This window comes from Lipophrys pholis (genome assembly GCF_963383615.2).
Source record: "Lipophrys pholis genome assembly, chromosome: 13".
NCBI lineage: Eukaryota > Metazoa > Chordata > Actinopteri > Blenniiformes > Blenniidae > Lipophrys > Lipophrys pholis.
In genome coordinates this window covers 16411181-16438639 of record NC_137632.1, presented here as the reverse complement: position 1 = coordinate 16438639, position 27459 = coordinate 16411181, and the positions used below count along the sequence as shown (strand labels likewise).

Sequence of the window (27459 nt, the reverse complement as noted above, 5' to 3'; positions counted from 1 at the left end):
ATAAAATCAAAGAAAAGAAAAATAGAATTTTCGTGTTGTAACATCATTATGTTGAGGTTAAACAAAAAAAAAAAAGAACATTTTCACTGATTGTTTTTGTTATTTAGCTTTTAACATTCCGTGCTCATTTTGGCTTTTTTGTGGGGGAACTGATTTGGAAAAAGTTTAATATATCAATAAAAACTGTTTTTTAAAAAGTTGCGTATGACAGAACGAGGTTGGACGGAAATTACGTCACATGGGTCCAACCACTTCCCGTGAATCTTTAGCGGGAAATGTAACAGGTCAGGAAGTAAGCGTGAGCGGTTTGTTTTTCGACTCGACAGGAGACACAGATCAGTCTCTCGGAGAAGTCAAGAAACAAACAAACTACGTCTCATCATGGATACCGATGCTTCTGTGCAAACTAACGACTGGAAAAACACGAAGGAATCTGCTGCAAAGTTTCGACGACTGCTGCTTTGTTCTAAATGGTAAGTTAAAAGTTTACTAACGTGTTTTTCAGGCCCATGCCTGTTTACATTAACTTCTGAAATACTACACGACATATTTACCTCTGCCGTTGTGCGAATGCTAAATCAGTCATGTTTGTTTGATCAGAAGAATGCATCTGATTGTCGGGTTGATACTCGTTTTAATGGAATAAAAAAAACTGAAAGAAAATGAACCCCCAGAGAATGGACAGCTGTCACGCTGCAGTTTGTCCGTTATTCTTTCGTGGATTCTGCTTTTAGCTGGTGAAACATATGCTGAGGGTCGCCTGCATTGTTTCCACTTTGTGTGTTTTCTGATTTCTCCCTGCTTTAGACACACCTGTTTGATTTTAACTCCATAATGATTGATTGGTATCAGGTGGGAGCAGTTAAACATACAGAAGGGAGGGTAGTATAAAAAAAAACCCCAGATGTATTGTAATGTCAAATCATGACTTGGAACAGCATTTTAAAATGCACCACAAGGTCAAGGAAAAAATATTGTGCCAAGTGTTTTATTGCTGCATTATAATAATGCAATTATCCTTCACATATTCCCAACAAGCTACTCCAATTCTAACGTGCAGCAAAAGCAGTTACAACCCCAATCATACAGCCAGGGTTTAATTCGTACTGCCTTTAATGGTTGCATGTAGATGTTTATACAAAAGGATCTGAGCCATCCCACATCCACAAGACAAGTGTTAGTTCTCCTTTATGTGATAAAACCTTTGTGAAAGTGTCTTGGAAGCTGTGTGTCTATCTCTGTGTTGAGCTGATGTTACTTTAAAAGGCAAACTTGTCTCACCAAATGCTGATTTCTCCTTTGCTAATTCTCTTTCCAGTTTTATAAGTGATAAGCCCCAAATATTTGCACAGCACTGTATGTCATTTGATGAAGAAGAAATTCTAACAGGAAAGGTGATTAGGCTGAAGACAAGTTTTCACGAGTCCCACCAATCTCCTGCCGATTTCAGGGATTCTAACTAAATAAGCCTGCTCCACTAATCTAAACCACCACCACCCTGACTTATAGTGAACGTCTTCAATCTGTTCCAGTCGATTACAGCAAAATAGAAAATAACATTTCACTGATGTGAGATTGTGCAAATCAATTTTGAGTTTCAAGTAGGAGCCCACAGTGTAGTCATGAAACACAGGAGCAAATCCCAGTAAGACTTTGCCTACTTGTTGATTTTTGGCCTCTGGTGGGGGGCTGGTTGCTTCCTTTCAGGTAAATGTGTTTGAATCTAGGTGGATCTGGAAGTGCCTGAAGGAAGAATATGTTGCACAGTCAGGACCTTCCAGCTGTATGGCCGGGGTATCAAGGGTCTGAACATAGGTGCATTTAAAAAAAAAAGACGGTCATTGAGAAGTTAAAATTATTTTTACCCTTCATAACATATTAACCATGAGGTTTGATGCATAAAAAAAAACAATCTAATCTTACTGTATTCTTAGATTTAGAATTTTCATTAATTATGACAAAGTAATAAATCCAAAACAAAGTCTCAAAGTTTGAATGAAATTATTTGGAAAAATAAACTTTTCTATTCCTATGTTTTGAGATGCCCTTGCAGAGTCAATGTACTTTGTTTTATGCTTTAAGATTTTGTGATTTTTATTATTTTACATCAAAGCATTTTAGATGTAGACAGGCCGAGATCATGAAAAGACAATCCCCAGTATCTATTATGCCTCCCTCATTAAGCTGTAGAGGTATCAAGTGCTTCACAGATATAAGACTGATGAATGAGTTGAGACCTAGGGTACATCCGAATATTCCCTCCTATCTCCTTTCCTATCTATTTTTCCTGAACCCCGGGAAGTGTTTGAGTGGCGGCCACGATAAGGAACGTTCAAATTCTCAATAAGCTAAGGAAAGGAGGCTCACAATGCTTCCCTTTAGAACCTCCTTTAGCAGGTGATGCATCCTTTACCAAAGGAGACGGGATAATGCTGACCCACAATTCCTTGCGGCGACAACATTTAAAGGGACCCGCTCATCAAAGCGTTCAGAGAAACTCACGATGACTCAGAGCAGATCATGTTAAGTTACCAATGCAATAATATGCCGTGAACAACCTTAAATAATCTAAAAGCCATATGCCAACTATAAGTGTCATGCGGATGTTGTAAAGCGAACACAGTAAAGTCTTTGTGCAGCCTATTCTCAGTTTGCGTTGGCTATTTATTCACCTGGCAGCCTCTATTCCCTTGATTTCAGTTCAAACTTTGTGATATTTGAGATTATATCAGTGGTCGAGGCAGAGGGGGAAAGTGTTAGAAATACGCTTTTTCTATTCTATTTTCAGAAATCTTTTGTTTTTTTCACCACGGCTGACGCCACTAACCTGCGCCGCCGTCGGATTATCATTATGTCACTTAGTGAAAGTGTGGTCTAACGGTCCCAACAATGTGATCGCCTTTAGGAGGTCTCCTAAAGCCTTTCCTTAACCCTGTGATGTCACCCACGGGGTTAAGGAAAAGTAGATAGGAAAGGAGAAAGGACGGACTATTCGTATGTGCTCCAGGTCTCAAGCAACTTACTGATGACAGAACCACCGCTGCTTTTGATAAATAGCCCTCGTAACTTCACTTAACATTTTGAGCTTGCTTTTACTTTACATTGTTTTGGGGATTGCTCAGTAGTGAATTGAGCAAACGATCAATACCGATGCATGGTAACGGACGTCTTTGTTGCCTCAATCGATTTTACTGAAGACTCATAACTGCAGGGTCTTTTTTTTGTCTCTCTCTTTTCAGCTCAAATTTAATGAAGGAACCTGTGTGCCTTGGATTATGCGAGCATATGCTGTGCAGGTAATGTAGCCTCACTGTATCCTACTCTGATATGCTCACTAATGCAAGGTACTGTAACATGGAGGATATAATGTGAGAAACTCAGGTGTAGCTAATAAAGACAATAATGGGTCCGGTCCATTCATGAGTGCCAGTTTTGTGCAATTGTCATTGCTGGCAGACTGGACAGGACATACTGGCCCATCTAACTGGGCCTGAAAACAAAACACTTTCCCTGTGATGGTAAATTCAAAATAGCCACATTGAGAGCGGTCTTGCATTCTGTTCTGAAGAATAAAGATCGATTGGATCAGTCCAATGAAATACTGATGAACAGCAGGTGTGTTGTTTCTTAATATTACAGCTATTTTCAGAATTGCTGGCATCCCCAGATTTAAAAAAAAAAAAAAAGACATTCAGAACAAGAGCACAGACTGGACATGTATTGTGTTGTCCAGAAACCTTGTACATTTCAGTTAACAGAATGTGTGTTTGTTTGCATTCGTCAGGTTGCATAGAAGGCAGTTAGGTGTTCTCACATGTTGAGCAGCAAGAGCAGGAGCACCAGACTTGGGAAGAGCTGCTTTCCTGCAGCTAAAAATTGTAAATTCTGTATTTATTGTTTTTTATTGTGGCTATTGATATTACCTTTCTGTCTTACTTTACTGTCCTATTTTATTATACTCTGTATTTTATTCGATTGCATTCATTACTTTGACAATAAAGAATCCTTGAAATTTTGGATGCTTGGCTTTTTCGTAGTGTGCGACTATGACCCTCACCACCCCATTACCAGGGGTTAAATCTTAATACATAGTCTGCAAATGGTATACATTATTTTGCTAATCTTATCAATTTGTATTCTTTAAACTTACAGTGAATACAGTGTGAATCAATGGTCTGACTGTATTTCTCCTTCTCTGACAAGTATGCACCTAATCCAGGATATGTGTTTATTGCTCAGGTCCTGCGCAGGCCCCCAGGCAGGTGATGGCTGTGCGGTGTGCCGCAGCCCTGCGTGGGTGAAGGACATTCAAATTAACAGGCAGCTGAGCACCATCGTAGAGCTCTTTGGTGGTTTGGACTCCCTGCTCAATCCCGTAAAGCAACCAGGTAGATAGGACTCATGTATGTAGCAGCTCACAAAGATAATTCACATGTTATCCTTTGTAATCCATGCAATTAATTTATCGTCTGTCTCACCTCTCCACATCCCGCTCTATCTGTTGTTGATTAAAATGTTTACACATTTTCTTCTACTGCTGTAATCCCTGAATGACAGTATTAGCAGGTTTTTTGTTTTTTTTCCACGGGCCGATCATTTTTATTGCCCATCCAGCTAATGGCAGTAATTATGCATTGCAAATAAGCACATTGGCGTCCACGTAGATCTCGGCTTTGACAAAGAACTTGAGGAGAACTTTTTAAGCTTTGCTGTTATAAGCATATTTCAGGCTATAGTTTTAATCCACCAGGAAAACGTCCTAAGGTAAAATAAATGAATTGTGTTTGTCTCTCCTTCTGTCAAATCTGATTGTTAATGAGTCACATGCAGTCTGGTTATTTTTTTCTTCATAGATAAAAGGATATTTTTGACAGCAATTCACAATGAAATGTCTACACAGAAAGAGAAGTTATTTTAGAATTAAAGGTTTTTTGTTTTGTCATCTTTTATATTTCATCGCAGACTCCTCAGTGGATGATATTCAACCACAGGCTGAGAGCCATGTCCTTAAACAGAGGAAGAATTTCAAAATATGGTTCAGTCCCCGCAGCCGCAAGGTACGCTGCACAGTGGAGAAGCCCTCAGATGTCACCGTGGCAGACGGCACATCTCCTGGAGAAACAGCTGCTGCACAGCAAGTCACCCAGACTGCTCAAATCCAGGACCTGTCGGTTTTCAATTTCATCTCGTCCTCCCAAGACTCTGGCTCGTCGTCTCCTCAAAGAAGCAGTGGAAAGGCAAATATAAAGAAGAGGTCAACTAAGAAAAACGCGAGGAACAGGCGTGTGGCAGCCACAGGAGCCAAGACGACCCCACGCAAACAGAGCAAACAGAATAATAAGAGGCTGAAGGCCATAAACGAGCAATGGGGAATCGTGCAGGAGGTCCACGACACATCAGAAAAGAAGCAGGGCTTCTTAGATGGGGCAAGAAGGTCCAGTAAAAGGGTTTCGTTTCTCAGCCCAGCCTTTCCCGCTGACGAGCCTCAGCCCGAAGTGCCACAGAGGAGTACTAATGAACTCAGTCCTGCCAGGGGCACAGTGGCAGAGAGTGTTTCTGAATCCAACATCGGTGTACTGAATGGCCAAGCCCAGCCTAATCATGGTGTGTCAAACAGTGCCGCTCAGCAGTGCAAACTGCCTGCAAATGACCCCAACCCAAAGGAAAGACCCAAAAAACAGGGCAATGCCTCTCCCTCAGAGGGTTCGACAAGAAGATCCCGAGCAGAAGGGGAACCCAGCCCCTCAGAAAGCACACCAAAACGACCGAGAGCTTCCCCAGGGAGACGGCGGAAATCATTAGGCCGCATGTCCCCCACGGTCCTCCACCCTCGGTCTTCAGTCAGCCCCACAGGAGGCAGCCCCTCTGCCCTCGCTGTTGTGTCCGCAGAGAGTCACAGAAAGTCTCCCGGTATTCCACGTGCATCTGCTGGCCGGCCCACCGCAGGAAGCCCCGCCGTTATGAGGAGAAACCACAAGGGAGAGACCCCGCTGCATCTCGCTGCAATAAAGGTCGAGAGGTTTCTGAATAATTCATCAGGTTTACTTCACTCAATTTTCCGTCACATTGTGGATATGAAAATGCGTCTGCAGCCGCCTGACAATTTAAGGGGCTGAAATACAAAATGCATAGCTTTGCACAACTTGGGCCAACAGATTAGTGTATTTAACTCGCAGGTAATTAGAAGTTAGTTGAATCAAAATTGAACAGAATATTATTGCTGGTTCTGTTTTGTGTTACCTTACAAGTGTCCAAAGTTAAGGATTTATCAGCTGTGGAAGGATAAGACAATGAGTTGATATAAGGAGCATTCCTGCTATTTCCTCTTTTTTTTTAATGTCTTTTCAGTGGCACAGTCGGCTATATATCATTTTCCCTCAGGGGGTTGGAAATATGTCTTCAGATGATCGGACTGCCACGCTCTGGTCTGTTGAGATTAAAACCTTCTTACAGTAATCCTTGTAAACATAGTTGTAATCCCCCTCCGGATCGCGGACAAGGCAATCAATGGCCCACTGCGGAGCCTGATTGATAAAGCGCCGGGGTTTGGTTCGCTGGGATCAGTTGCCGTGTTTGAAGGGTTGCATTTACAGGTCTGCAGTTCTGACCTCGGGTTTGTTGTTCTCACTCGGTCCTACAGGGAGACGTAGAGGCTGTCAAAGAACTGCTGGAACAGGGGGCTGACCCCAACCTGAGGGATAATGCTGGGTGGACACCTCTGGTAAGTGATATTTGAAGGGCTTTATTTTGCTGGGTGAAGTTTTTAAAATGTCTTTGGCAAAATATGAATTGTTCAAGTGGTTATTTTTGCCTCACACATTTTCTGAAACTTCTCTCTCAAACCCAAATTTTTATCTTTCCATTCACGATTTTCTTGATCTGGTGAAAGAATCTAGACAGTATGGTTTGTGTGTTGTGGTCCAATAATGTCCATGTTTCAAATTTTTCCTTTTGGCATACTGCTGCTGAGGTTGCCTGATTTGGTGTTTTTCTCTTTTCTTTGAAAGATTCGGAATATATCGGTTAGTTTTTCTTAAAGTGAGCAAAACATTTGTACTGTTCACAAAAAATGTAACCACAGCAGCACAAACTCTCTGACTATTTAAAATGAGTTCAATACTGAGAGTTGAAGCGATTGTTGAGAGCAAAATGGATCAAGAATCCAGCCCAAATAAAGTTTCCCAATGATCGGCCGGGAAATGCTTCACTGCTGTCTGAGGTTTTATTTTTTTGGTCGTGGTTGTTTTTTTTTTTTTCCCTTGCTTTGCGGATGAGCGCCGGAGTGATTGCTTCCATTTTTTTATTGCAGCACTTTTTATGTGGCTACAAGCTGTCAAGATGCTCCACTCAAACCTGAACTCTCAATTTAAAATCCAACAGTTTCTTGCCGATCTTTACAAGTCGTCGGCAATAGATCTCGAAATATTTGTTTCTGTGCTTGGATAATGCCTCTGAAGGCTGTGAGCGGCATCATTTCACATGCCGCACTCCTCCAGCCTTCAATTACACTCATGCCCGTTTCATGTTTTTCCAGATTGGACGCAATAGAGTTTTAAACTTGTTACATTAGACCGTGCCATGTGTCAGTGTGTTTGTCTCGCCTGAAACTAGCAAAATGCAGCAGATTTTATTGTGCACTTTGCAAATCCATGGATTCTGGTTCCTGACTGTGAGCAAAACAAACATTTGTTTGCTACAGATGGCCAGCACTAAAGAGAGTTGGAAGGATCCCAACGTTGCATGAAACGCTTGTCATTAGTCCTGCTCTTAGTTTGTGACTTGGGAATGAGGCACGTTCCTCTTCTTAAATAACAAAACAGTGTAACACAAAGCAGTCGCTTCTTAGCTTTTGCTCCTTCATCGTGCATAAAAGACAGGTGTTTTCTTTTTTTACATGGTAATTGTGAGGAATTAAGTCCTTGCCTTTTACTACATGACCCAAATGAAACTGAATAGGACAGGAAGAATTTGTATTTATACTGCGCAGCTGCTTTTCATTGCATTTCCCAGTGAAGCTCTGAGTATACTTGAACTTTATCAAGTTAATTTTTTGTTTTGACTGGAAATATAAAGTTTGAAAACACATTTATTAGGCAGTATCTCCAGTCATGTTAATTTTAGAAAGGAGGAAAGTAGGGCAGAAAATGTGTTCTCCTTATATAATCTCACACAGTGGGAGTTATTTTTCATGAAACGAATGAAGTTGTTTCAGCTGTAATGCCTGGTCATCGTTTCACCTTCTTCATATTTGAAAAGGTACATTACAAATGGTACCACATTGGTCATCAGACTAATTTGAGACATTTTCATTAATTTAATGGTGCCAAGATGGTGAAAGATGAAGAATTGTTTGAGCCATAAAGTCACTCCGGCTCCTTTATCTTTCAGCATGAAGCATGTAATCTTGGCCACGTGGCTGTTGTGGAGATCTTGATCTCAAAAGGAGCTCTTTTGAACACGCCTGGCTACGAGAACGACTCTCCTCTCCACGACGCAGTGAGAAACGGACATCCAGCCATTGTCAAACTGCTGCTGCAGCACGGTGCCGCTCAGAATGTTCTGTAAGTGCCCCCGCCCCCTCCTTTTCATTACACTGATTTTACAGACACAATTAGGTTTTGTCTTGTATTCTGCACCACAGCCAGGGTTTATAAAGGGTGTTTGAATGTCTGACAGGGCCACAGGGTCTCTCACCACAACATGAAGGTCAGAGCTTTACATGTAATGTGAGACGCACCTTCAGAAAGAACGAGAGCAGGGAAGTGATTTAATGAATCACTTTCTTGCTTTGTGTCGCATTGGTCTTTTGCAGCAGCACTTCAAGTACTGAAGTGAAGCTCCGACACATTTTCAGCAGAATATATATAAAACCTTGTATGGAAATACACTATTGATCCAACCCCTGCAGTTCAGTACAACAGCATTTCCAGGAGTTAAAATTTAGAATCTTGTCACAGTGTTTTTGCCTGTATGAAGCACTTCATGTTTGCTTTTAATTAAAATATATGCCATAAATTTTGATACCATAAACTTTGATACCATAAACTTGATGAGGCTGTTTGGTTTAGGTTTCCTTGACACCATTTCGAGATTAAGATTAATTTAAAAGCGCCTCACATGTTAATGCTGTCCAGTTCAACATTACTAACCCCTAGACCTGATTAAATGAGTATTCTCACAAAGGGGAGGACAAAAATGGACAGCGATATTAGAGTACGCACAAAAGGTAAGTAAAGAAGGATCTGTTACCGTTTGTAAGGGAAGTGTATTTGTGGGATTAGCAGCAGAGCTCATTACGTGAGTTTCACCAGTGAAAGCCTTCACAACTCTTCTCTGTTGTTAACTCATTTGATGACGTTTAATGTGTTGGTTGATTGACTTTAATTGTCAGCATGTCTTGTTTCGTTACAGAGTGTGTTAACATCACAAGCATGAGCGTCCGTAGCAGTGTGTGTGAGACATGGTAGAGGTGGAGTTACCAGGCTCTTGTTGTTGTGTATGGTTCTTCCACATGATGTACCAAACTCACTATTCCTCACTTTTTTTTTGTTCAGAATCACAGTAAATGGGGGGGGCATAGTGAGTCTCCAAAAGCTGCCTGTAGACAAATGTTTCTCCTGGATGATAGAATTTTGACTGTTGGAATTGAATTTGTCACATACATCAAACAATTAAATATACACTAATAGGTGTGAAGGCTTGACATTGCGTAGCCCCCCTGACTAATATTGAGCCTCCAATAGAACAAACCTGCATCAAAAAGTTTGAGTGTGACAGCAAGGTGGTGGTGTTCTACTGGATCACATCTCCTTTTACACACATGTTGGCGAAAATGGTGCAAACAGCAGGAATTTCTGAATAACTGGAACATTTAGAGCAAGTTCATATTTATTGCGCGCCTATTGTGTTTCATCGCATTACATCATAGAGTAGCTCCTGTCCCTCTGGACTGGGTTCTACTTCAATAAATTGTGTCTGTTTCCTGACCATTTTGCCAAGCTCTTTAAAAGAAAGGACCTGACTACGTTTGTGTTCAGATGTAGTTGAAATACTGAGCAGATGATGGTCAGTTTTGTTTGAAACTACCAGTACTTTATGATTAGTTTGGTTATGAATACCGATCATCTCATGTCTACTTTCTTATTTTAACTGCATTTGTCTTGTTGCTTTGATGGATGATGATTGCAGGTTCATACAGGACAGTCTGTTAGGACTCTGCAAGATGTATGCTATCCTTGTCCGAGCTTCTCCCCTTACCGCACTCACACACAATACGAGACATCTGCCAACGCAATTCCTAATGGAACGACTGGCACGCGGTTCAGGGTTTGGAAGCAGAGTTTTTTTTTAGGATTGTGTGCGTGTTGTTTATGAATGATCTGGCAACAGTTATTTATTTAATTTCTTTCTTTTCTTTTTGAGCCTGGTTCAAATCAATTGCTGCCCGAGTAGCTTTTTTTATTAGCTCAAGCATTGACGGGCAGTGGGCAGATAGTCGGAGTGTTATAGGAAGCCCTGATAGAGGAAAACTGAATTTTTTTTTAAGATGGCTTGACATGATTGCAAAGCTCAACATATATATCTACACAGCCATAATATACACTTCCAAAGCATGCTGGTGAATGCAAAAGAAGCTATTGGCTATCGCCATGTGTGGTTATGTCCATGTTGTATGAAAACAAATCAGTCGTAATGAGATGTGTGAAACAAGGCATTCAATATATTTGAAGTGGCTGTCGGCTCACTGCTAATGACTGCCCGAAGCCCCAAGCACTGGATCCATACAGACGTTAATTAACATCACCTGTGTGCCTTGTACCAACATGCCAATCCATTATGCTGGATTAGTATAATTATACTACGTGCATAAATGATAGTCGCCAAATGTTTGAAATTCCAACACTTGAACGGTGTATGAATTTACCAACAAGTCAACAACAGGTGGTTTAGAATATGTTGAGAAATCAAAGTGATGTGTAAACCCTTTCTTCTTCACAAAAATAGTGGAGCGGTCGTATTTCACAGTAAAGTGGGCGGTACTACTCTGTGAATAGTTGTCTGCTTCTTTACTGACATTGAGATGTACCTCTTGATGCGCCGTGCCCGTGTAGAAGATTCATTACTTCATTGAAACAAAGTGCACTGTGCTGATTATTCCCGGCTCTGATACTCTGGACCGCCCCTTTCGTCAAAAGGTTGGAATATTTTTATGTTGTGGTATTCTCTTTGGAGTATCAAGCAAACTGTTGGAAGTCATCTACTACTATCTATGCGTTTCCAGTTAGAGTTGAGACATTAGCAACAGTGTCCATTATAATAATCACTTTTTGGGTCCAGTGGTAGTTTTGAGTAAGGTTTTGATGTTGCTAAATTGTAAGGACCAACATTAAAAAGGAAAAGAAACTGAGCCAGCCCACCTGCAGATCAGCCTGGGAATGACCCAACAAAATCACAAATTACCATCACACATTGCTAAATTTGTCCACTGGGGTCATCCACAACAAAACATTCATACCCAGCAAAAGTCAAATGCAGCAACAACAGTATTGCGAGGGAAACGGTAGAATCGGAGGGTTTATGAAAAGATGCACGTTGAATGCTGAGAAGATGATCGTGCCAAAACATCACCTTGGTTTCTACAGACAATATGTCTATCAATGATGCTTAATCAAGTTTCACACTACACAAATTTTTGGTATTTATTTTTTTTTTATTAAATGTAAAGACTTTTTTTTAACAATTTGCACCAGAAGATTGTGTCAAAGTGTGTGTGCGTCTGTGTTGTACTATGAAGGCATGCACACTGGAGTAGTAGTTAACCCTCTCGCCTCACAGTGAGAATATCCCCCTGTCCCATTGGGGGTCTTTCTTTCATCTTCTTCGTGAGTGGGTTTTCTCTGGATGCTCCAGTTTCCTCACGCAGGCCAAAAACATGCGTTTGAGGTAGATTGAGCTCTTTAAATTACCTGTAAGTGTCAATGTGGGTGTGTCTTTGGCCTGTGATGAGTGTACCCTGCCTGAAATCAGCTCCCGCCCCCAAATATTCTGCATAAAGCAATACAAAAGATGAATGGATCAAATATGTGACCTTTATGCTCAAAGATTTAGTGTAACTACAGTTTTTGCATAAATCTGCAAACATCTAAATTAAAGAAAAATAATCAAGGTTTTTAATGTTTTATGTCAGAATTTGGGAAGAAGGGAGGTTTTTCAGATAAACTGAAAGATATGAATGGATGTTGGCATGCAGCACCATGTATTTTGTCTTCAGCTCAAAACCTGAGCCTGGTCTCCACGGTTTGAATACTTGTCATGGTTACAGCGGGTACCCACCAGAAACACCACCGCCTTCCTCCCACTAGTGTGCTCAGGCAGAGGCCTGTGGGAGAGACACTTTGTGACTTTCCCTCCCGCACAACTTTTCAAGATTCTTTAGATATTCATCTCACACTCTGCTGCTCAAACTGGCTTGTGTGTGTGTGTGTGTGTGCGTGTGCGTATATGTATAAGTGTCAGGGACTTTTTATGTTTGTTTGTATCTGTGTGTTTGTGTGTATGTGGCTTGGGGTATGAATCCAAATGAAATATTTTATGGACCAGTGGACCTATTAATTGTCCCCCAGGTGTTATCTTTGCTGACGCCTAATCTTTTAGAGACAACCTGCTGGGTTCGGTCTTCTCTTCGTCTCCTCCGCTTACATACCCCCATCCCTCCTCCTCTGCACCCACTTCCTCAAGGTGACCTTGCTCTTGTTTCATGCGGCGTCCTCAAACTTAAAGATAAATACTTTAAAGCCGTTTCCTCAGGGTCCCTGTTGGATTCGAGCGAGTGTTGCAGTTTCATCATGTTGGAGTCTGTGTGTGTAAAGTTGCTTTTAAGATGATGTAGAACCTCCTGTGTTCTGAAATGTGACTCTACTTCCCTTTTAAAAAAACAAAACAAAAAAAAAACCACTATCTGCACGGGTGATGTGGTCTCTTCACCACACAAATGTGAGTACTATACTTTCAAGTATGAAATTCCTCCTTAATGTGTTGCAGCCCCTTGATATGATTTTGCTGTGTGTCTGGTGCAGTGGTGCCGACCACCTGATAATATGTTGAGCTCTATAATTACCAGCAGTACTACTGGCAGTACGACGGACCTGCCTGATTGACTGTAGACAGCTCCCAAAGGAGACATGTTGACTGCTGATATCAGGATTATATATCTTTATCTCAAAGATATAGCTTTCCAACAGCGGTTTAAACTCACCCTAATGAGATGTAGCACCTTTTCATGTGTCAGAATCACAGCAAGCCGGAACATGAAGAATAACTGCAGTTTTTTCCTGGGGCGTGAACACCTTTGTGAGCAGTGGGAGCCGTGAGGTTTGAGAAACGGACTTGTGTGAGACGGGTTTGTCTCTCTGACCCATCAGCTCCCTGGTCGTCACACTGTGACAGCCCACTGCTTCTGATATGCATCGTTAAGGTCTATTATGAATCAAATGGGTTAAATGCAGAGAAGGAATTACAAAGTATCATTCATACATTCACACAGCAGACTGATGAAGCCATGAGTGTTAGGTTATCTTATTATCCAAGTCACATAATCTAAATTCAAAGGTGGCTTTTTTTTTTTTTTTTCTAACAAAGATACACAAATCTTGCAACACAAAATCTCGGGTCTAAAAAAAGAATGGAAATTCACATTAGATCTCATTTCAAAATGAACAAACATACAAAAACCTTTTTCCCCCCCATTATATTCATTCAGTCCATTCAGCAATGTTGCTACAAAAAAATACTCTCCATTATATTTTTTTGTTTTGTTTTTATTTTCAAACGTTTTACACAGAATTATGGGGTTGCTGTGTGTATAAATGTGAGTGGATAAATTAATTGAGTGTAGTAAGACTGCAACATAACAAAAGTGCTGTGAATGCTTTCTGTGTGCACTGTATGGACGGTTTCATCACGGCAAGACATGTGCAATACATTTCACGCCTACTAAGAATTGGTGGAAAAGTAGCCAACTGACATTGAGACAAACGTATAACAGGCAATTCTACTTCTTTTATTTATTTGGTATTATGTTGATTGCAAATTAATTCCAGAATCAATTTCTAAGATATTAATGTCCTTTTTCTACATGCCACTCGGAGTACCTGTACCATCTTTGGAGAATCAGTAGTCTATTGTATTGGATTTGCTGCTTCGACCTCATATCAAACTATTATGCCCTAACAAGTGAATGACACACGCGGGTGCACAGTTTCAGAGAGCAAGCAGTGTGTGACATTGCCGGATTGTTTTGTTCAGTGCTGTGTGGTGACAAATATTGAATTCTAGTGTCCTGTTTGGTCAGAGATCAAAAAGAAAAGGAAAAAAAAACAAAAACCCTCCCCATTTGCACAGAATGTGATGAAACGATAAGAGAATGATTACCTTGTTTGAAAAGACTTTGCTTTCGACTACACAATATAGCACAAAGGCTCCTTTAGTTTGTGAATAATGGTGGCAATCGCAGTCACTCAGGCATTCAGAACAGAAATAGACTTCAAATATTAGTTTAGGTACATTTTCATCTTTTATCAGATCAGAGTAAAATCTGTCTTCAGTGCTCACTGGCCAGCACATTCTGATATAGATTATGATGAACAGGAAAATGTGATTTTCTGAAGAAAAAATATCATAAAAAGGTAAAATCCTTTGGTGTGTTTCAGTGATTGAAGTCCTCTAAAACCACAACCAGACAGAATCTTTAAAAGTGTTTTACATGCCAGCGTAATATGGCTTAACTGGAGGGCTTATCCCGGTTTCCACAGGTAGAGTACACGGACAAGTTGTGCTGAGCCTGATGGATTTGGGATTTACCATAACTAGATAAACTTATTTTGTTTCAGTATTTTGTCAAGCCGTTGCCTTCATTTTATCATATGTAGTTTGGTTTCAGTTATAAACAAACATAACGTTAAAATAATATTTAATTTAAAAAGGTACACAGTGAGATCATATTCTGGGATTCCAAAGCAGTTCTGTCTTTTCCTACATTAAAATTCTTAGATTGTTTGAACTATCATCGCTTGCATGAAGTGTTTGAATTCATAAATAAACCAATTAATATGGAGCAGGCCTGGGCATTGTACAGCCCTCTTGGTTTTCTCTAACCAGCCCACAAGGTGCAGAAATTGAAAAGTACTTGTAGCTAATGCATAAAACACACCTGCTTTGGTTTTGTAAAGGTGGTAGCGTTATTTTTCTGGTGTACTAAGTTCATGCTTGTGATTGTACCTTAATCTGTCTTTACTGTATTTTGAAGATTACACCTGGATCAATGGATAAAATGTGCAAATAAGTACAAGGACTTGACTGCATAGCTTTATTATCATTCCACATTTTGCTGTTTAATAGTTTTTCATGTGATTTCTCTGGGAAAATTAATTGCCCACCCGGGTATTTGGTGCCAGAACAGAAGATCTCTTTCCCACTGTTATCCTGCATCATTCATTTTCTTTCGCGCTTCCTGATTGAATACACGTAACTTTGTGTTTGATAATGTGTTTTCATACTTTTAATCAGCCGAACTGTCCCCATGGTCACCAGATGGTCTGCACCTCTGCACATGCATAAATCCTGACGTGTTTACGTACCGTGAGACGCTGACTCACTTTGTCTTTTCATTTTCTCTCCTCTCAGTAATCTGCATGGAAAGCGGCCTGCGGATTACGCAGCAAGTCTGGAGATGCTGCAGATTTTTCAGGAGGTCTCAGAAGGAGCTCAGTATGCTAATGCTCATACATCTCATAGCCCCTCAGCCAGTCTCTCTGCGGTACGTGTGCATGGAAATGTGAACAACCCTTGGAGTTGCAAACCCCAGAGTGCTCATAGTCTGGCTTTAAAGGCCTCCACATTCCAAAGTTGTGTTCTTCCGGTCCGTTTCAGGTGAGTGACTGTACAAGGAAGGATCAAACCGCAGTGGTTTTGGCCACCAAGCTATCTGCACCAGAACAGCATCAGCTGGCGAAACTGGGACTTCTACTGGGAGGGAGGATGGCCGACACCTTTTCTGGCTCAGGTAGTGTTTATGGAGTCCAGCCACTCCTTCCTCTGGGGAGGGCCAAAGTTTTTTGTTACATTCCAGGCAGGGCTCTTTGGAAAACTGGTCACATATGATTGCTTTTTCATGTTATGAATTAATTATCATTATATTTGTGTGTGTGTGTGTGTGTGTGTGTGTGTGTGTGTGTGTGTGTGTGTGTGTGTGTGTGTGTGTGTGTGTGTGTGTGTGTGTGTGTGTGTGTGTGTGTGTGTGTGTGTGTGTGTGTGTGTGTGTGTACACATTTATTGCATCTACTGTCCAATGGCTGGCACAGCTTGTTTACTGCCAAACCCCCTGATATGTAATCTTTTTACAAAAAAAAGGTTTTATTTTTCTTCTTTTTTTAAAATTTCAAATCGGCCTTTTTCAGCAGAACCCAGCTTTAAAGGCTTTGCTATCTAACACAGACCTGTTTGTATTGTAAAAGCCAACAGGAGCTGCTCGAGGATTATCACTCACAGAGGTTCAACAGCACCTAACAAGTGCTTTTAGAGCTGTATACATCATGGTGATACAGCAATGCCTTCACTGTTGCATAATAATGTCCTGGAAAACACCAGAGAGCAAAAGTAATTGAAATCATTCCTCATAAAATGTTTGGAGGTACTGTCAGAGTGATGAATACACACTAATGAAAAACAGAAGGCTTTCTCAAACACTCTCCTCCTCTGGCCAGCAGGGTGAACCTTGGTGCGTTTCGTGAAAGGCGAGTCGTTATTTTTCCTTCTCTAAATTTTGATTTGAAGCATATAAATCCACGGCCACTGCACACTGTAAGAAGATTTCGCCCCGCAGATATAATTATGTTCATTTTGAGCTTGTCAGCTGCGCCCACTTGTTGAATGAAGAGGCAATAAGCTTGTGTTTAAAAATTAATTATCCTGTAATTATGTGTCCTCGTCTTTTATGAAATAAGTCTCTGCTTGGGCTTTTATTTTTCATTCTTGAAGTGTTTTAGATAGGCAGAAAGTTTGTGTTCATGCGCTTAAAGTGAGACAATTCACACGTTTTTAACTCTTGTGAGATCTGGACTGCACTCAATGGACAAACCAGGAATCCAATCCATATTTATGAGTCTTGTAAAGTGTATCTGCCTCAAGTTGGTGGGAAGTGGTATTAAGTGTCTTGTGTTTTTATCACCCCACAGGAAAAAAAAAAGAAATATTGACCACACAAAAATTAACATCCAAATAAAATCAGTTTCTGAAACCCTGAAAGATATGCTTTAATGGATAAAACAGCCACACGTCGTGGAAAATTCTGCAGCGTAAACTAGAACAAGATATGAGAATACAGATTAAAACATTGTTTATTTGACATGGTACCATTGTTTCTTAATAAGTTAGCATTCATATACTATACATTAGAACGAGACATACTGATTGTAATGTCTGATTGTGATACCTGCATCTATTGAAGAGAGAGGCGAGTGGTGATAATTCTGAACATTTGTGCACATTGTCGGACAGTTTGTGCTTCAAGGCATTTGCGTTGTTGCACTCCTGTAAATGCAAAAGTGACTGAGATCACCAAAATCCAAGTGGAAAAACAATAGAAAAATGTTGACCTCCAAGCAGCTGGCAAATCGGATTCATTTCCCGATGTTCCAGCACTATAAGCTGTGGTTGGAGGGAGTCTTCAAAGCAAGTTAAAAGTCAAAATGCAATTTCAGACACATTATAACTGTAGATCTGTAGACTTGTTACTTAATATATTGATGTCAGTCAATCGTATACATTATTCTTATGTTTGAAAACCATTCTGACGACAACCCAATTTCAATGTTTTCGTTGCACTTTCATCGCATAAGTAAATTGTTGAAGCTTCATGTATTCTTCTAATTCCTGAAAGTGGTTCATAAGCAGCAACAAAACCTGATGTAATATGTATTTCTGTTTCTAGTGTTTAGGTTTATATTAGTTTTTTGAAACAGCATTTTTGTTGTTTAACTGTGACAAGGGCAGATGATCTCAGTGTTTATATCTATGTTGCAGTGGTGCTATATTAATCTGACTGCCTCGATGAGAAGCCGGAGTACCATCAACATGGCACTGGTGGCTTATATGGTTACTTAGCTGTTATGTTTACTTTACTAACTCCTCAAAAATCAACCAGGAAGCTTGATTTCTTACTAGTAAACAAAAAGTAGATTGATTTTTTACCTACTTATGAGCTGTACCACTGTGTGGATGTTCATGTTTTATTGCGGAGAATGAAATGATTCCCTCACAGATGGTTATTTGAGCAAATGAATTTGCAGACGGGACAAAACATGTCAAATAAATGTTCTAAAATGAGAGCCGAAACAGCCGTTAACTCTGTCATATCCAGAGAAAGTTTCCACGGTCAACAAATGTCCTGAACTGCAGCTAACCTCTCCGCTCCTGTCTTCAACTTTTTCATGTTATCAAGAAAGAAAGCATGAAAAGTAAATGGAAATATGTTTAATCCAAAAGAAAAGATCACCTAACAGACTTTGCAGTCTCCCTCTGGCTACTTGATACTTGAATAAAAACCTCTTTATTAGCAGCATCTCGGGAAGTTGCAAAGACTTTACCATTTCATCTATGAGAGAAATGGAGCTGAAACTGTACTGCTTCCCTCTTCCAGTGAGCCATGTCGTGGTGCCAGAAGGACAAATGCCCACCACCTACTCCACCCTCCAGGGGATTCTCGCTGGCTGCTGGATTGTCAGATACAGCTGTAAGTATGGAGTGAGCTGTCAGCTGAACCAGCCCTCTGTCGCTGCCATTTTTTCAAATGTCATCTTAAACATTGTTCACACACCCTGGGTAACTTTTTACAGCACTGACTCTCGGGGACGTTCAATTTTTATTATCTCCAATGTTAAATGCTGTTTTACAGATGATGGGATTTCCTGAGAGAAATTAGAATTTCCATAACTTTGAATATTTGTTTCTTTCAGTTCCTTTCTCTCATGAGTGATTCAGTGTGCATTGCTTTAACTCTCCGTCTTCCTCAAACAAGAGGAAAATGTGCTAATATCATCATTCCACACTCACTGACCTCACATGCATGCATGAATATTGCAAGACAGCAAGATAATAATAGTTTAAAATAATTTGAAAGGCATTTGTTGTATCAGAGAGGAGAATGGTGGTTTCGTGGAAATTGCTTTCCCCTCACAGCAAAAAGGAGCCTTCCTTTGTGCAGTTTGCATGTTCTTCCAGTGGATACATGGGTCTGTTCAAATCAATTCAGCTTCCAGTACTGCGCAAATACATGCTTTTGAGGTCGATTGATAACGTTAAAATGTCCGTCGCTTTGACTGCGTGGGTCTCTATGATGGACTTGCGATCTTTCCAGCTGTGTCTCCATACAACATAAAGCTGGTATGGAAGATAGATGGAATGCTCATTTCATAAAACAGCTTGATCGTCGGTTATCAATCTGTGAACATAACACAGCTTGATTCTTGCTGGTATTTCTCACCTTCGGGGGCTAGCTTGACATTGATTGTTCTCCTTCCCAGGAGTCGCAAGAAAATATCAATAACAAGCTCATATCTGTTTGCTAAATATAAAAGTACTGCCTGCAGCTGGTTAGCAAAGCTTGGTGTCACCAGTGAAAACTGGAAAAAAATAAATAAAATAGAGGATGCTGCTGTTGTATTCATTAAATGATCCTGCATCACACTGCCAATCCATTTGTACATGTTTTTGACCTTTTACTTATTCACAGATACAATCAAAACTAAATGGTGAAATGCTATTTTAGTTTTATCATGGCAAAATAGTTTTGTTAGTGTCATGGTTGATGAACATCTTTTAATGGTATTCTTTTTTTTTTATTTTGCATATACATATGAACTTATTCTTTAGAATGTGACAAGAATGAAGAATCTAGTTGGTAATTATTGGACCTGGTCAACCATGTAACGAAAAGCCACTTGGTTCCTCACGTGATCACTCGCAGCTATTCTTGCATGTATGAAAGAGATTACACACTGTTGTCATTATAAAAGTATATATTGGTGCTGTAGGTTTTGTTGGGCGCGTTACCAGTGAGATTACCTAGAAGGCATCAAGACAATTGAGTAATTAAGTGTGGTACATTATATGTGTATGAGAGTAGTTGAGTCCTATAGGTGTTGATGCACATTTGCTGAATGTTTAAAGGTGTGAGTGTTTTGGGTTGTGTGAGTGGAAAGTTTTTAATTTACCTTCCCCTCTTGTGTTCTGGCAAGTGTCTCAGCAAAGGATTCCCCCAGGAAACACGCACCTTTAATAATGTTTCCGGGCTAGTTTGGGGGTGCTGCACGTAGTTTTAGAAGAGTTAATGACTTAGTTTATTCTTTAGGTGTTTGCTTTGAGGTTTATTCTTTAGTTTTGGTTTTTCTTTAACTTATGGTTTTATTTATTTGAGGGTTTTAACATAGTTTTAACAAACTAATATTGTTTTTTTTTATCACCCAAGGAGTTTTAATGGTCTGATCCTATTCAGTAGAAAGTATTTCAGGCGCCTCTGAACATCATTCGAGGTTCTGCTGCTGGAGAAGCCACAATCCTCTTCTTCCTCCAATACACTTTGTTCTTGTATTTTTGCACTTTTGAAAATAAAAACAAAAAGATGTGGACCACCCAAGAAGCTGCCTCTGTCATCTCCTTTTGCTGGTTGGTCACTGGTCCAACTGCTCTCCGGCCAGTCTGGGCCACATCAGGGTACCAAGGGGTCACAAGCCACAATTGAGATATTTGGATTGTTCTTCAATACCAGTTTCAATAATTTAACTGTATTTATTTAGTTATTTATTTATTTATTGCTGTACAGAAAATTTAACTTGCCAATTTTATCTGAACAACCTGAGACCATAGAGCATTTGTTACCTTCATTTTAGGATTAGAATTGAAACATATTTTTCCATTAGGTATTCACCTGGCTGCAATCGCTGGTATATAAACACATGCCTGTCTGCTACTGTGGTTTCGTTGTTAATTATTCCTCAGCACCGAACTTATGTAACACAAGCATCCGATTTGTCTTTGAGTTTCGGGTGAATGCCTTCTCCTCAGAGCAGGGATCTCTAAACGCAACCCCTTTTATTTCATGCATGTATTGTTGTGAGAAACGTATAACAAATATTTTCCAACGGCCAATTTCCAGATCAATTGTTTGATCTGCCGCTGTGTGCACACACACCTGCTTACATGCAAGACAGCCAGATAGAGTGGGAGGATGACTCCAGGTGGGGGGGTTTGGGGAATCTTGGAATCGATGCGCCACAAGTCTTCAATATGACTAACGATGAAAAGAAAGCCAACTCTTTATTCCCCCCCCCCCCCCCCCGTTAGAATTGTTTTGGTTTTTGTTTTTTTTGCCTCAATGAATAGTCTGCAAAATTCTTTTCTCCTTGGCACCCTTGAACCGAATCAACAAGCAAATATATAGAGGAAGTCGGCTGCAGGGAAAGAAAAGAGACTTGCTGTCTCAAAGATTTTCCTGGCACCTTGGTGTGCCCTTGACTGCTGTATTTGTCAGTAGCCTCACTTCTCTCTCTCGCTGCGTGTGTGCGTGTGTGTGCGCGCATAGTACAGCAGCATGCATGCTTGTTTCTGTCTCTGCCAGTAAGCCTATTCAACTTTGAGTCTGTGTGGCTGTGTCACTGTAAGATTCTCTGTGTTTGGACGGTACTCTGCCCCTCCCCTCTTCTCCTCTCCACGCAGGCTGAGCACTTGACACAGCTTGTCTCCCTCATGACAATCACTGTGGCATCCTATCTGTTTCTGGCCTTGTGTATGTGTGAGCGCACACACCAGCTGCAGAATTCTCACTGTCACCTGCCTTTTGTACATTGCTGTCAGCCAGGCCGAGCCCTGGCTTATCTCTTTATCTTTTATGTTTTATTGCAATGCACTTCCAATGGGAAGGAGATTCTGTGTTTTATCCCGTGTGACAGGTTATATTGAAACTGCAAATTCTAATCCAATTTATCTTTTCAAGAGAATTAGCATGCGTTTACTTTAGTTTGGCCTAAATATGGTTCCATATGGTTAACAAGCCAGTTAATAACAAATGTGTTGCACTTAGTTTGACCTCCATGTGAACCAACATTTTAAACTGACTTTATTAGAACTTGAGGTGTACAGTTTAGTGTCATCGGATTTGTACAAGAAGCAAAACTCTGCCAGTCCTCATTATAGTTAGAGATTATTCACAGATTAAGGTTTTTACCTTTATTTTCCTCAATGTGTTAAATAAGGCTTAGTGAAAGAAACACACGGGCAGTTTTTGTCGACTGTTTTCGGCTGCCTCTTTATGCAAAGCCAGCCTAAAACTAATTCATACATATTCCATAATCATGACTGCAGATTTTCTCAGTTCACTTTCTGTGAGAGAACGGTGTATTCCCCGAACAGAGGGCCCTGTTAATTAGTACATTTGGACCTTTTCTTGTAATATTCTGCACTTTTTCTAATTGTGGCTACGAGAGGCAGCCACAGATTGAATCCTATACTTTATCCTGTAGTTTGCATATTTATGATGATGAAACTTGTCAATTGTGATATAGCAATTCCTTTGTTGTTGTTTTTTTTTTTTTAAACGGGGCAAAGAGACTAAACAGTTTTACCCCAATCTGAAAATGTAGGTGTTACTGACAGCCTTTATAACTCCTTATGAGATCCAAAGGCCAATACAACACTGGTCTCATTATAAAGTCTTGTCTTAGCTCTGTGTTGTCCTCTTAATTAGATCACAGTTCCAGCTGGTCTCACAGTTAATCAAGGAAGCGGGTTCATCTTGCCACTGACTCATTCATCGACTCAGGAAGGAGCGGAGGTTTCAAATGTTTTCTGCTTTCTTTGTGAACATAATTAGCGAAAATGCTAATGACTCTTCAGCGCTATGTGTCATCGTCCGGAGTGATGAACCCCAGTTTCTTCCGTCTCCTCTGCCTCAGTCTCTGGCAGGGTACCCGTAAAAGGAAGCTGTAATTAAAGGAGCATGAAGAAATGTAATTACCCTCCACCCCTTGTACTTGTAACTGTGTGTGTATTTGGGCAACCTGCTATATTTTGACACTGGATACAAACACCTACACCGCTTTGTGATAGTAGTTGATATGTAGCCCTACCTGGAGGTGATTTTGTTATTGGAGAGGTTATACAGGGAATAGTTTGCACCTTGTAAATGTGTCTGTGAGTCCATTTCTGTCTCTTCTGGCTTGAAGCGTTGAGAGAAGTCTTAAAGCATTTGTAATGACCAGAGTTATTCAAGCCCCATGCTCGGGTCTCTCCGACATCCTTTGTACCTATTTATTTGCAGCAAACTGTCTTATTTTCAACCAGAACTACTTTCAGTATGTTTCTATCCGCCGCTATTAAATTGTAAGTTTGGGGTTTGTGTTATATCCCCAGCATGATGCTCTGTAATGGAGCGCTTACTGAGAACAGCAGCGCTCAGATCTGTGGCTTATTCAGAAGCATTTTGTTCATCTGTGACAGTTAGGGGTCATTAAAATGTACAATTTTCACAAAAACCTTTCTGCCTTTAGAACAAAAGCATCTTTTCGAACTTGGGGGAGAAAAAAAAAATTGCCTTGTTGCTGCCTGTCACACTGTTCCAATCCGACTCCGAAAAACCCCATGAGACTGAGAAAAAGAGATGATGCTTGAATTCGGCGTAATACTTAAAACGAGGCTCGCATCATTAACTCCATCATGCTGGGAGCATCTTTCTGTCAACAACTGATGCTTTGCCAACACTTGCTTTGTCATCTTCTGCGAGCGATTGCCTTGTCACACTCTTTCAAGTCAATATAATTAGCTGTAACTTTAATTTTCTTTGTTCTCCCTCTTTAATGCCAGGGGTGGAGGCGTGTCTGCGCTCAGGAGAGGGGGTGCCTGAAGCCGAGCATGAAGCAGGAGAAGGACCCCAGCGCAGTCGCATCAACAGATGCAGCCTGGTAAATGAGCAGCACTCAAAGAAAGACATGGATTCAATGTCTGAGGGGTGTCTCGGTCTTGTATCCTTGGGAAATTTTGTTGTTGCGGGCATTGGCACACAGTGCTCATTTGCTTATGTGACCTGGACCTCTCTGTCACTGGTCTGCGTTCTCTAAGAGAAGGCAGTTTTTGTTCTGCGGAGCATTTTTCTGTCCCCCAAGAAAGAATAATCATTTCCAGTCTTTCATTTTTTATAAGCGCCTTTTATTTGTGTGATTAAACATGCTTTCCTAATGGAATATACCTCATCAGGGATTTCAGTGGCTCCATCGCACTGAATGGTTCGATTAGTGTGAAACTAAGGTGAATCATATGCAGAGGTTTTGGCAGACATCAGATCTCAACCAAATTGAACACCTTGGGGAGGAATAGGACCATTTGGGTTAAATGGCACACAAGGGCTCCGTCTTTACTCTGTGCCAAGTGCAGTGCAAGTGTCTCTGCAGGTTTCAGGCCAACACGGTTGTATTTTCCCTGTCCAACAACACCCTTGGAGGAGCAAATGGACTCTCCTTCATCTGCACTCATGGACATGTTGGTTTGTGAAATGGGTGTCATTGGATTTATTGTTGCCTTCAACCAAGCTATCATGTTTTCATCCAACTAAAACCCTGTCTGAAGTCAGCGGTAGACTAATATTTTTCGGGTTTGCGGAGTCCTGTGTGTCATGAGGGTGGCCAACAAAATGCTTTCAGTAATGGTTGCAGCTGAAGTTGTTGTTTCATGTTGACCTATAAACCTAAATACATACAGCACCAGACAAATCTCTATCACTGAGTCCTAAATGAGGCAATGCTGTAAAATCATACAGATTGCACAACAGCTGAAACGTCAGCATCTACTTAAAAATTATCTCTTGTGTGTCTGGATGTAAACTCAGCGGATATCAGTTCCTCTTTACTTAAGCTCGGTCGGCTGTGCCTCAGTAACAGGTTTCTTTACACGGTGACTTTCCTCAGTCTGCTGTCTTTAACTTTATGTAAATGTACACTGGTTTCATGCGTTACAATCATGTTTGTGTTATTAATGTCTCCCAATGTGCAGGTACAAGTTTCTCCTGGGGAAAGGCTTTACATGTAGATAAACAATTGAAATGGCAAAGGTGGGCTTGGAAAAGACCAAACTATATCATGCAGTGTAGTATTTGAGACTGAGAGGCAAAAATATAGGAGAAGCCGAATGGAGCAGAAGGACAGCAGCTATAAATAAAGACTCCACAACACAATTACAACATGAATGCCTGAGAGTGGCCAAGTCACAGTCACCTCAACATGAACCTGTGGCAGCGCCTGAAAATTACTGCTCAGCCACCAGTGGACGGTAGGCTTGACAGAGCCTGTTGTGTGAACAGAAAACGGGGACACTGCAATGTCGAGATGAGAAAAGAGAGCACAAGTCACACATGTTCCTCTGTCTGTCCGTGCTGCTTAAGATGCTGTGGTGTGCCTGATTGGAATAATTTGTGCAAATTTGATTACAATTATATGTTATGGAGCCATTTTCCAGTGATTATTGTTAACACATTCTCATATCTCCTGTGATTTAGTGCAGCAAGACAATATAACATGAATAATTGGTGAATCATTGTCGTAGGTAGCTGTCCATAATGATATGATTGCCTGTTTGCTCCAGGAGGGTTTACTGGCGAGGAGGAAGGGGAACAGGGTAAATAGTGTGTTGTGGTAATAACTCTGGGCAAACAGATGTGATAATAAATACGCTTTTTCATGAGGTGTTGAGAGTTCCCTCGTTCTTCCCACCTATGTAGAGTCACTTTATTTAATTTTTTTAAGAAATGGTGCATCTATCATAAAGAAACGACGCACAAACGTGAAAACACGAGCAGAAGTGAAACCTAACCAAAGAATAGTCAAAGAACATTCATTCCAGAAACTCTTGAGAGAGCTAATTTACACCCCACAACAGTTGAGTCCATTGATGCTGTGAATAGAACGGTCTCCGGTGGCCTAATTCGCTGCCATGCTAAGTGCTTCAGAGTTCGTCTCGAGAACGCTGCCTAAAAAAAAAAAAGTCTTCTGGTAGTAAAGAAGTAAATACAAAGCACCCGCACAGGCACTCGCCTGGATATAGTTGCAAAGAAAATGATTCGTTTAACTTCATCGTGAAAGAGGAAACTTTAATCATTGTGTCGACGAGATCCCAAGGGCTGAAGCTTTAGCCTGGCACCGAGTGACGAGCAGATGCTCATGAAAGAGGATGGTACATCACAGGTTTTAATTCAATTCAACTTTATTTATATAGCACCAAATACAACACAGTCCTTTCTAGGTGCTTTTAACAGAGAAAAACCCAACAAATCCACATGCGCAAGCAGATTTATTTGCGACTGTGGAAAGTGTGGGCTGTGGTCTAGTCTCTGTAAGAGGATGTTATGATCAATAGTATCAAATGCAGCACTGAGATCTAATAGGACCGGAACAGAGACCTTCCCCGTCTGAGGCTACGAGTAGATCAGTAGACTCAAATTTTTGCTTAAATGGTCACGCAGCTGACTTACAATCACTTTTTCTAGAATTTTAGAAATAAAGGGAAGGTTGGATATTGGCCCGTAACTTGCTAAGACACCTGGGTCAAGGTTGTCAAACCTTAAAGGCTTGTGGTACATAACCTGCTATTAGAGATATGTTGATCTGATCTAGTATTGATGTACTAATCACGGGGAAAATAACTTGTTTATTTATTTTTTTTTTTAAGCTTCCACCCCTCTTCGATGGCTGCTTCTTCTTTCTCCTCGGCTCCTTCAAGGCGCCCACCAAGGACGAGCTCATCAAGCTGCTCCGTGAGGGCGGAGGCCAGCTCCTGTGCCGGCAGCCCAAACCGGACAGCGACGTGACTCAGACCCTGAATGCCGCCGCCTACCACGCCCTGCCGGGCTCAGACCAGGCCCTGTGCACCCAGTACATCATCTTCGACCCGCAGGGTGCTCACCGACCCCGAGTGGGCAGGCGAGGAAAGGTGTGGTCGGCTCCGTTCACGTGGCTCATTGAATGCATCGCTGCCTTCACCCTCCTGCCTGTGCCAGACCCTCAATTGTTGGTTTAAAGATTTTTACAACAAAGATAATAATTCCAAAGACTTCACTCATCCCAAAGCATTGGTCATCAACTTTTAGTTGCTCTTCAATCTGTGGTGATTATGTCACTTACTTACTATTTTGTACATTAAATCTAATAAACAGTGTAAGCTATAAGTGATGTCACAAAATAATCATGAAACAGAAAATAAAAACTTGCAATATCAATATTTTATTCATGAAGCTTCTTTATTTTTCCCCTCCCCTTTGCTTTTCTTAATGTGGCTGGAGAACTTTACATGTAAAAAATTTTAAGCTAAAGTGGATTTTCATTATAAATGAGCGTCCTTTACCTTCAAGCCCTTCTCAAACAAGGT

The 27459-nt window shown here is 40.8% G+C and overlaps 1 protein-coding gene across 1 annotated transcript; it reads left to right on the top strand.

The window, feature by feature from the left end:
• The first annotated feature begins 283 nt into the window (after positions 1–283).
• On the top strand, positions 284–27309 carry bard1 (BRCA1 associated RING domain 1). The gene is made up of 11 exons (XM_080477936.1): positions 284–473; positions 3240–3296; positions 4240–4388; positions 4963–6011; positions 6641–6721; positions 8389–8561; positions 15682–15814; positions 15928–16060; positions 18695–18787; positions 23911–24008; positions 26764–27309. Exons 1-11 carry the CDS (start codon positions 382–384, stop codon positions 27109–27111), a joined length of 2406 nt encoding a protein of 801 aa, XP_080334062.1. The 5' UTR covers positions 284–381; the 3' UTR covers positions 27112–27309.
• The last annotated feature ends 150 nt before the right edge of the window (positions 27310–27459 follow it).

Bases quoted from the DNA above. Each gene is read 5' to 3' on its own strand.
- bard1 (XM_080477936.1), top strand. From the start codon at position 382: ATGGATACCGATGCTTCTGTGCAAACTAACGACTGGAAAAACACGAAG. The intron at 474-3,239 runs GTAAGTTAAAAG...CTCTCTTTTCAG, and splicing joins CTGCTGCTTTGTTCTAAATG to CTCAAATTTAATGAAGGAAC. The intron at 8,562-15,681 runs GTAAGTGCCCCC...CTCTCCTCTCAG, and splicing joins GGTGCCGCTCAGAATGTTCT to TAATCTGCATGGAAAGCGGC.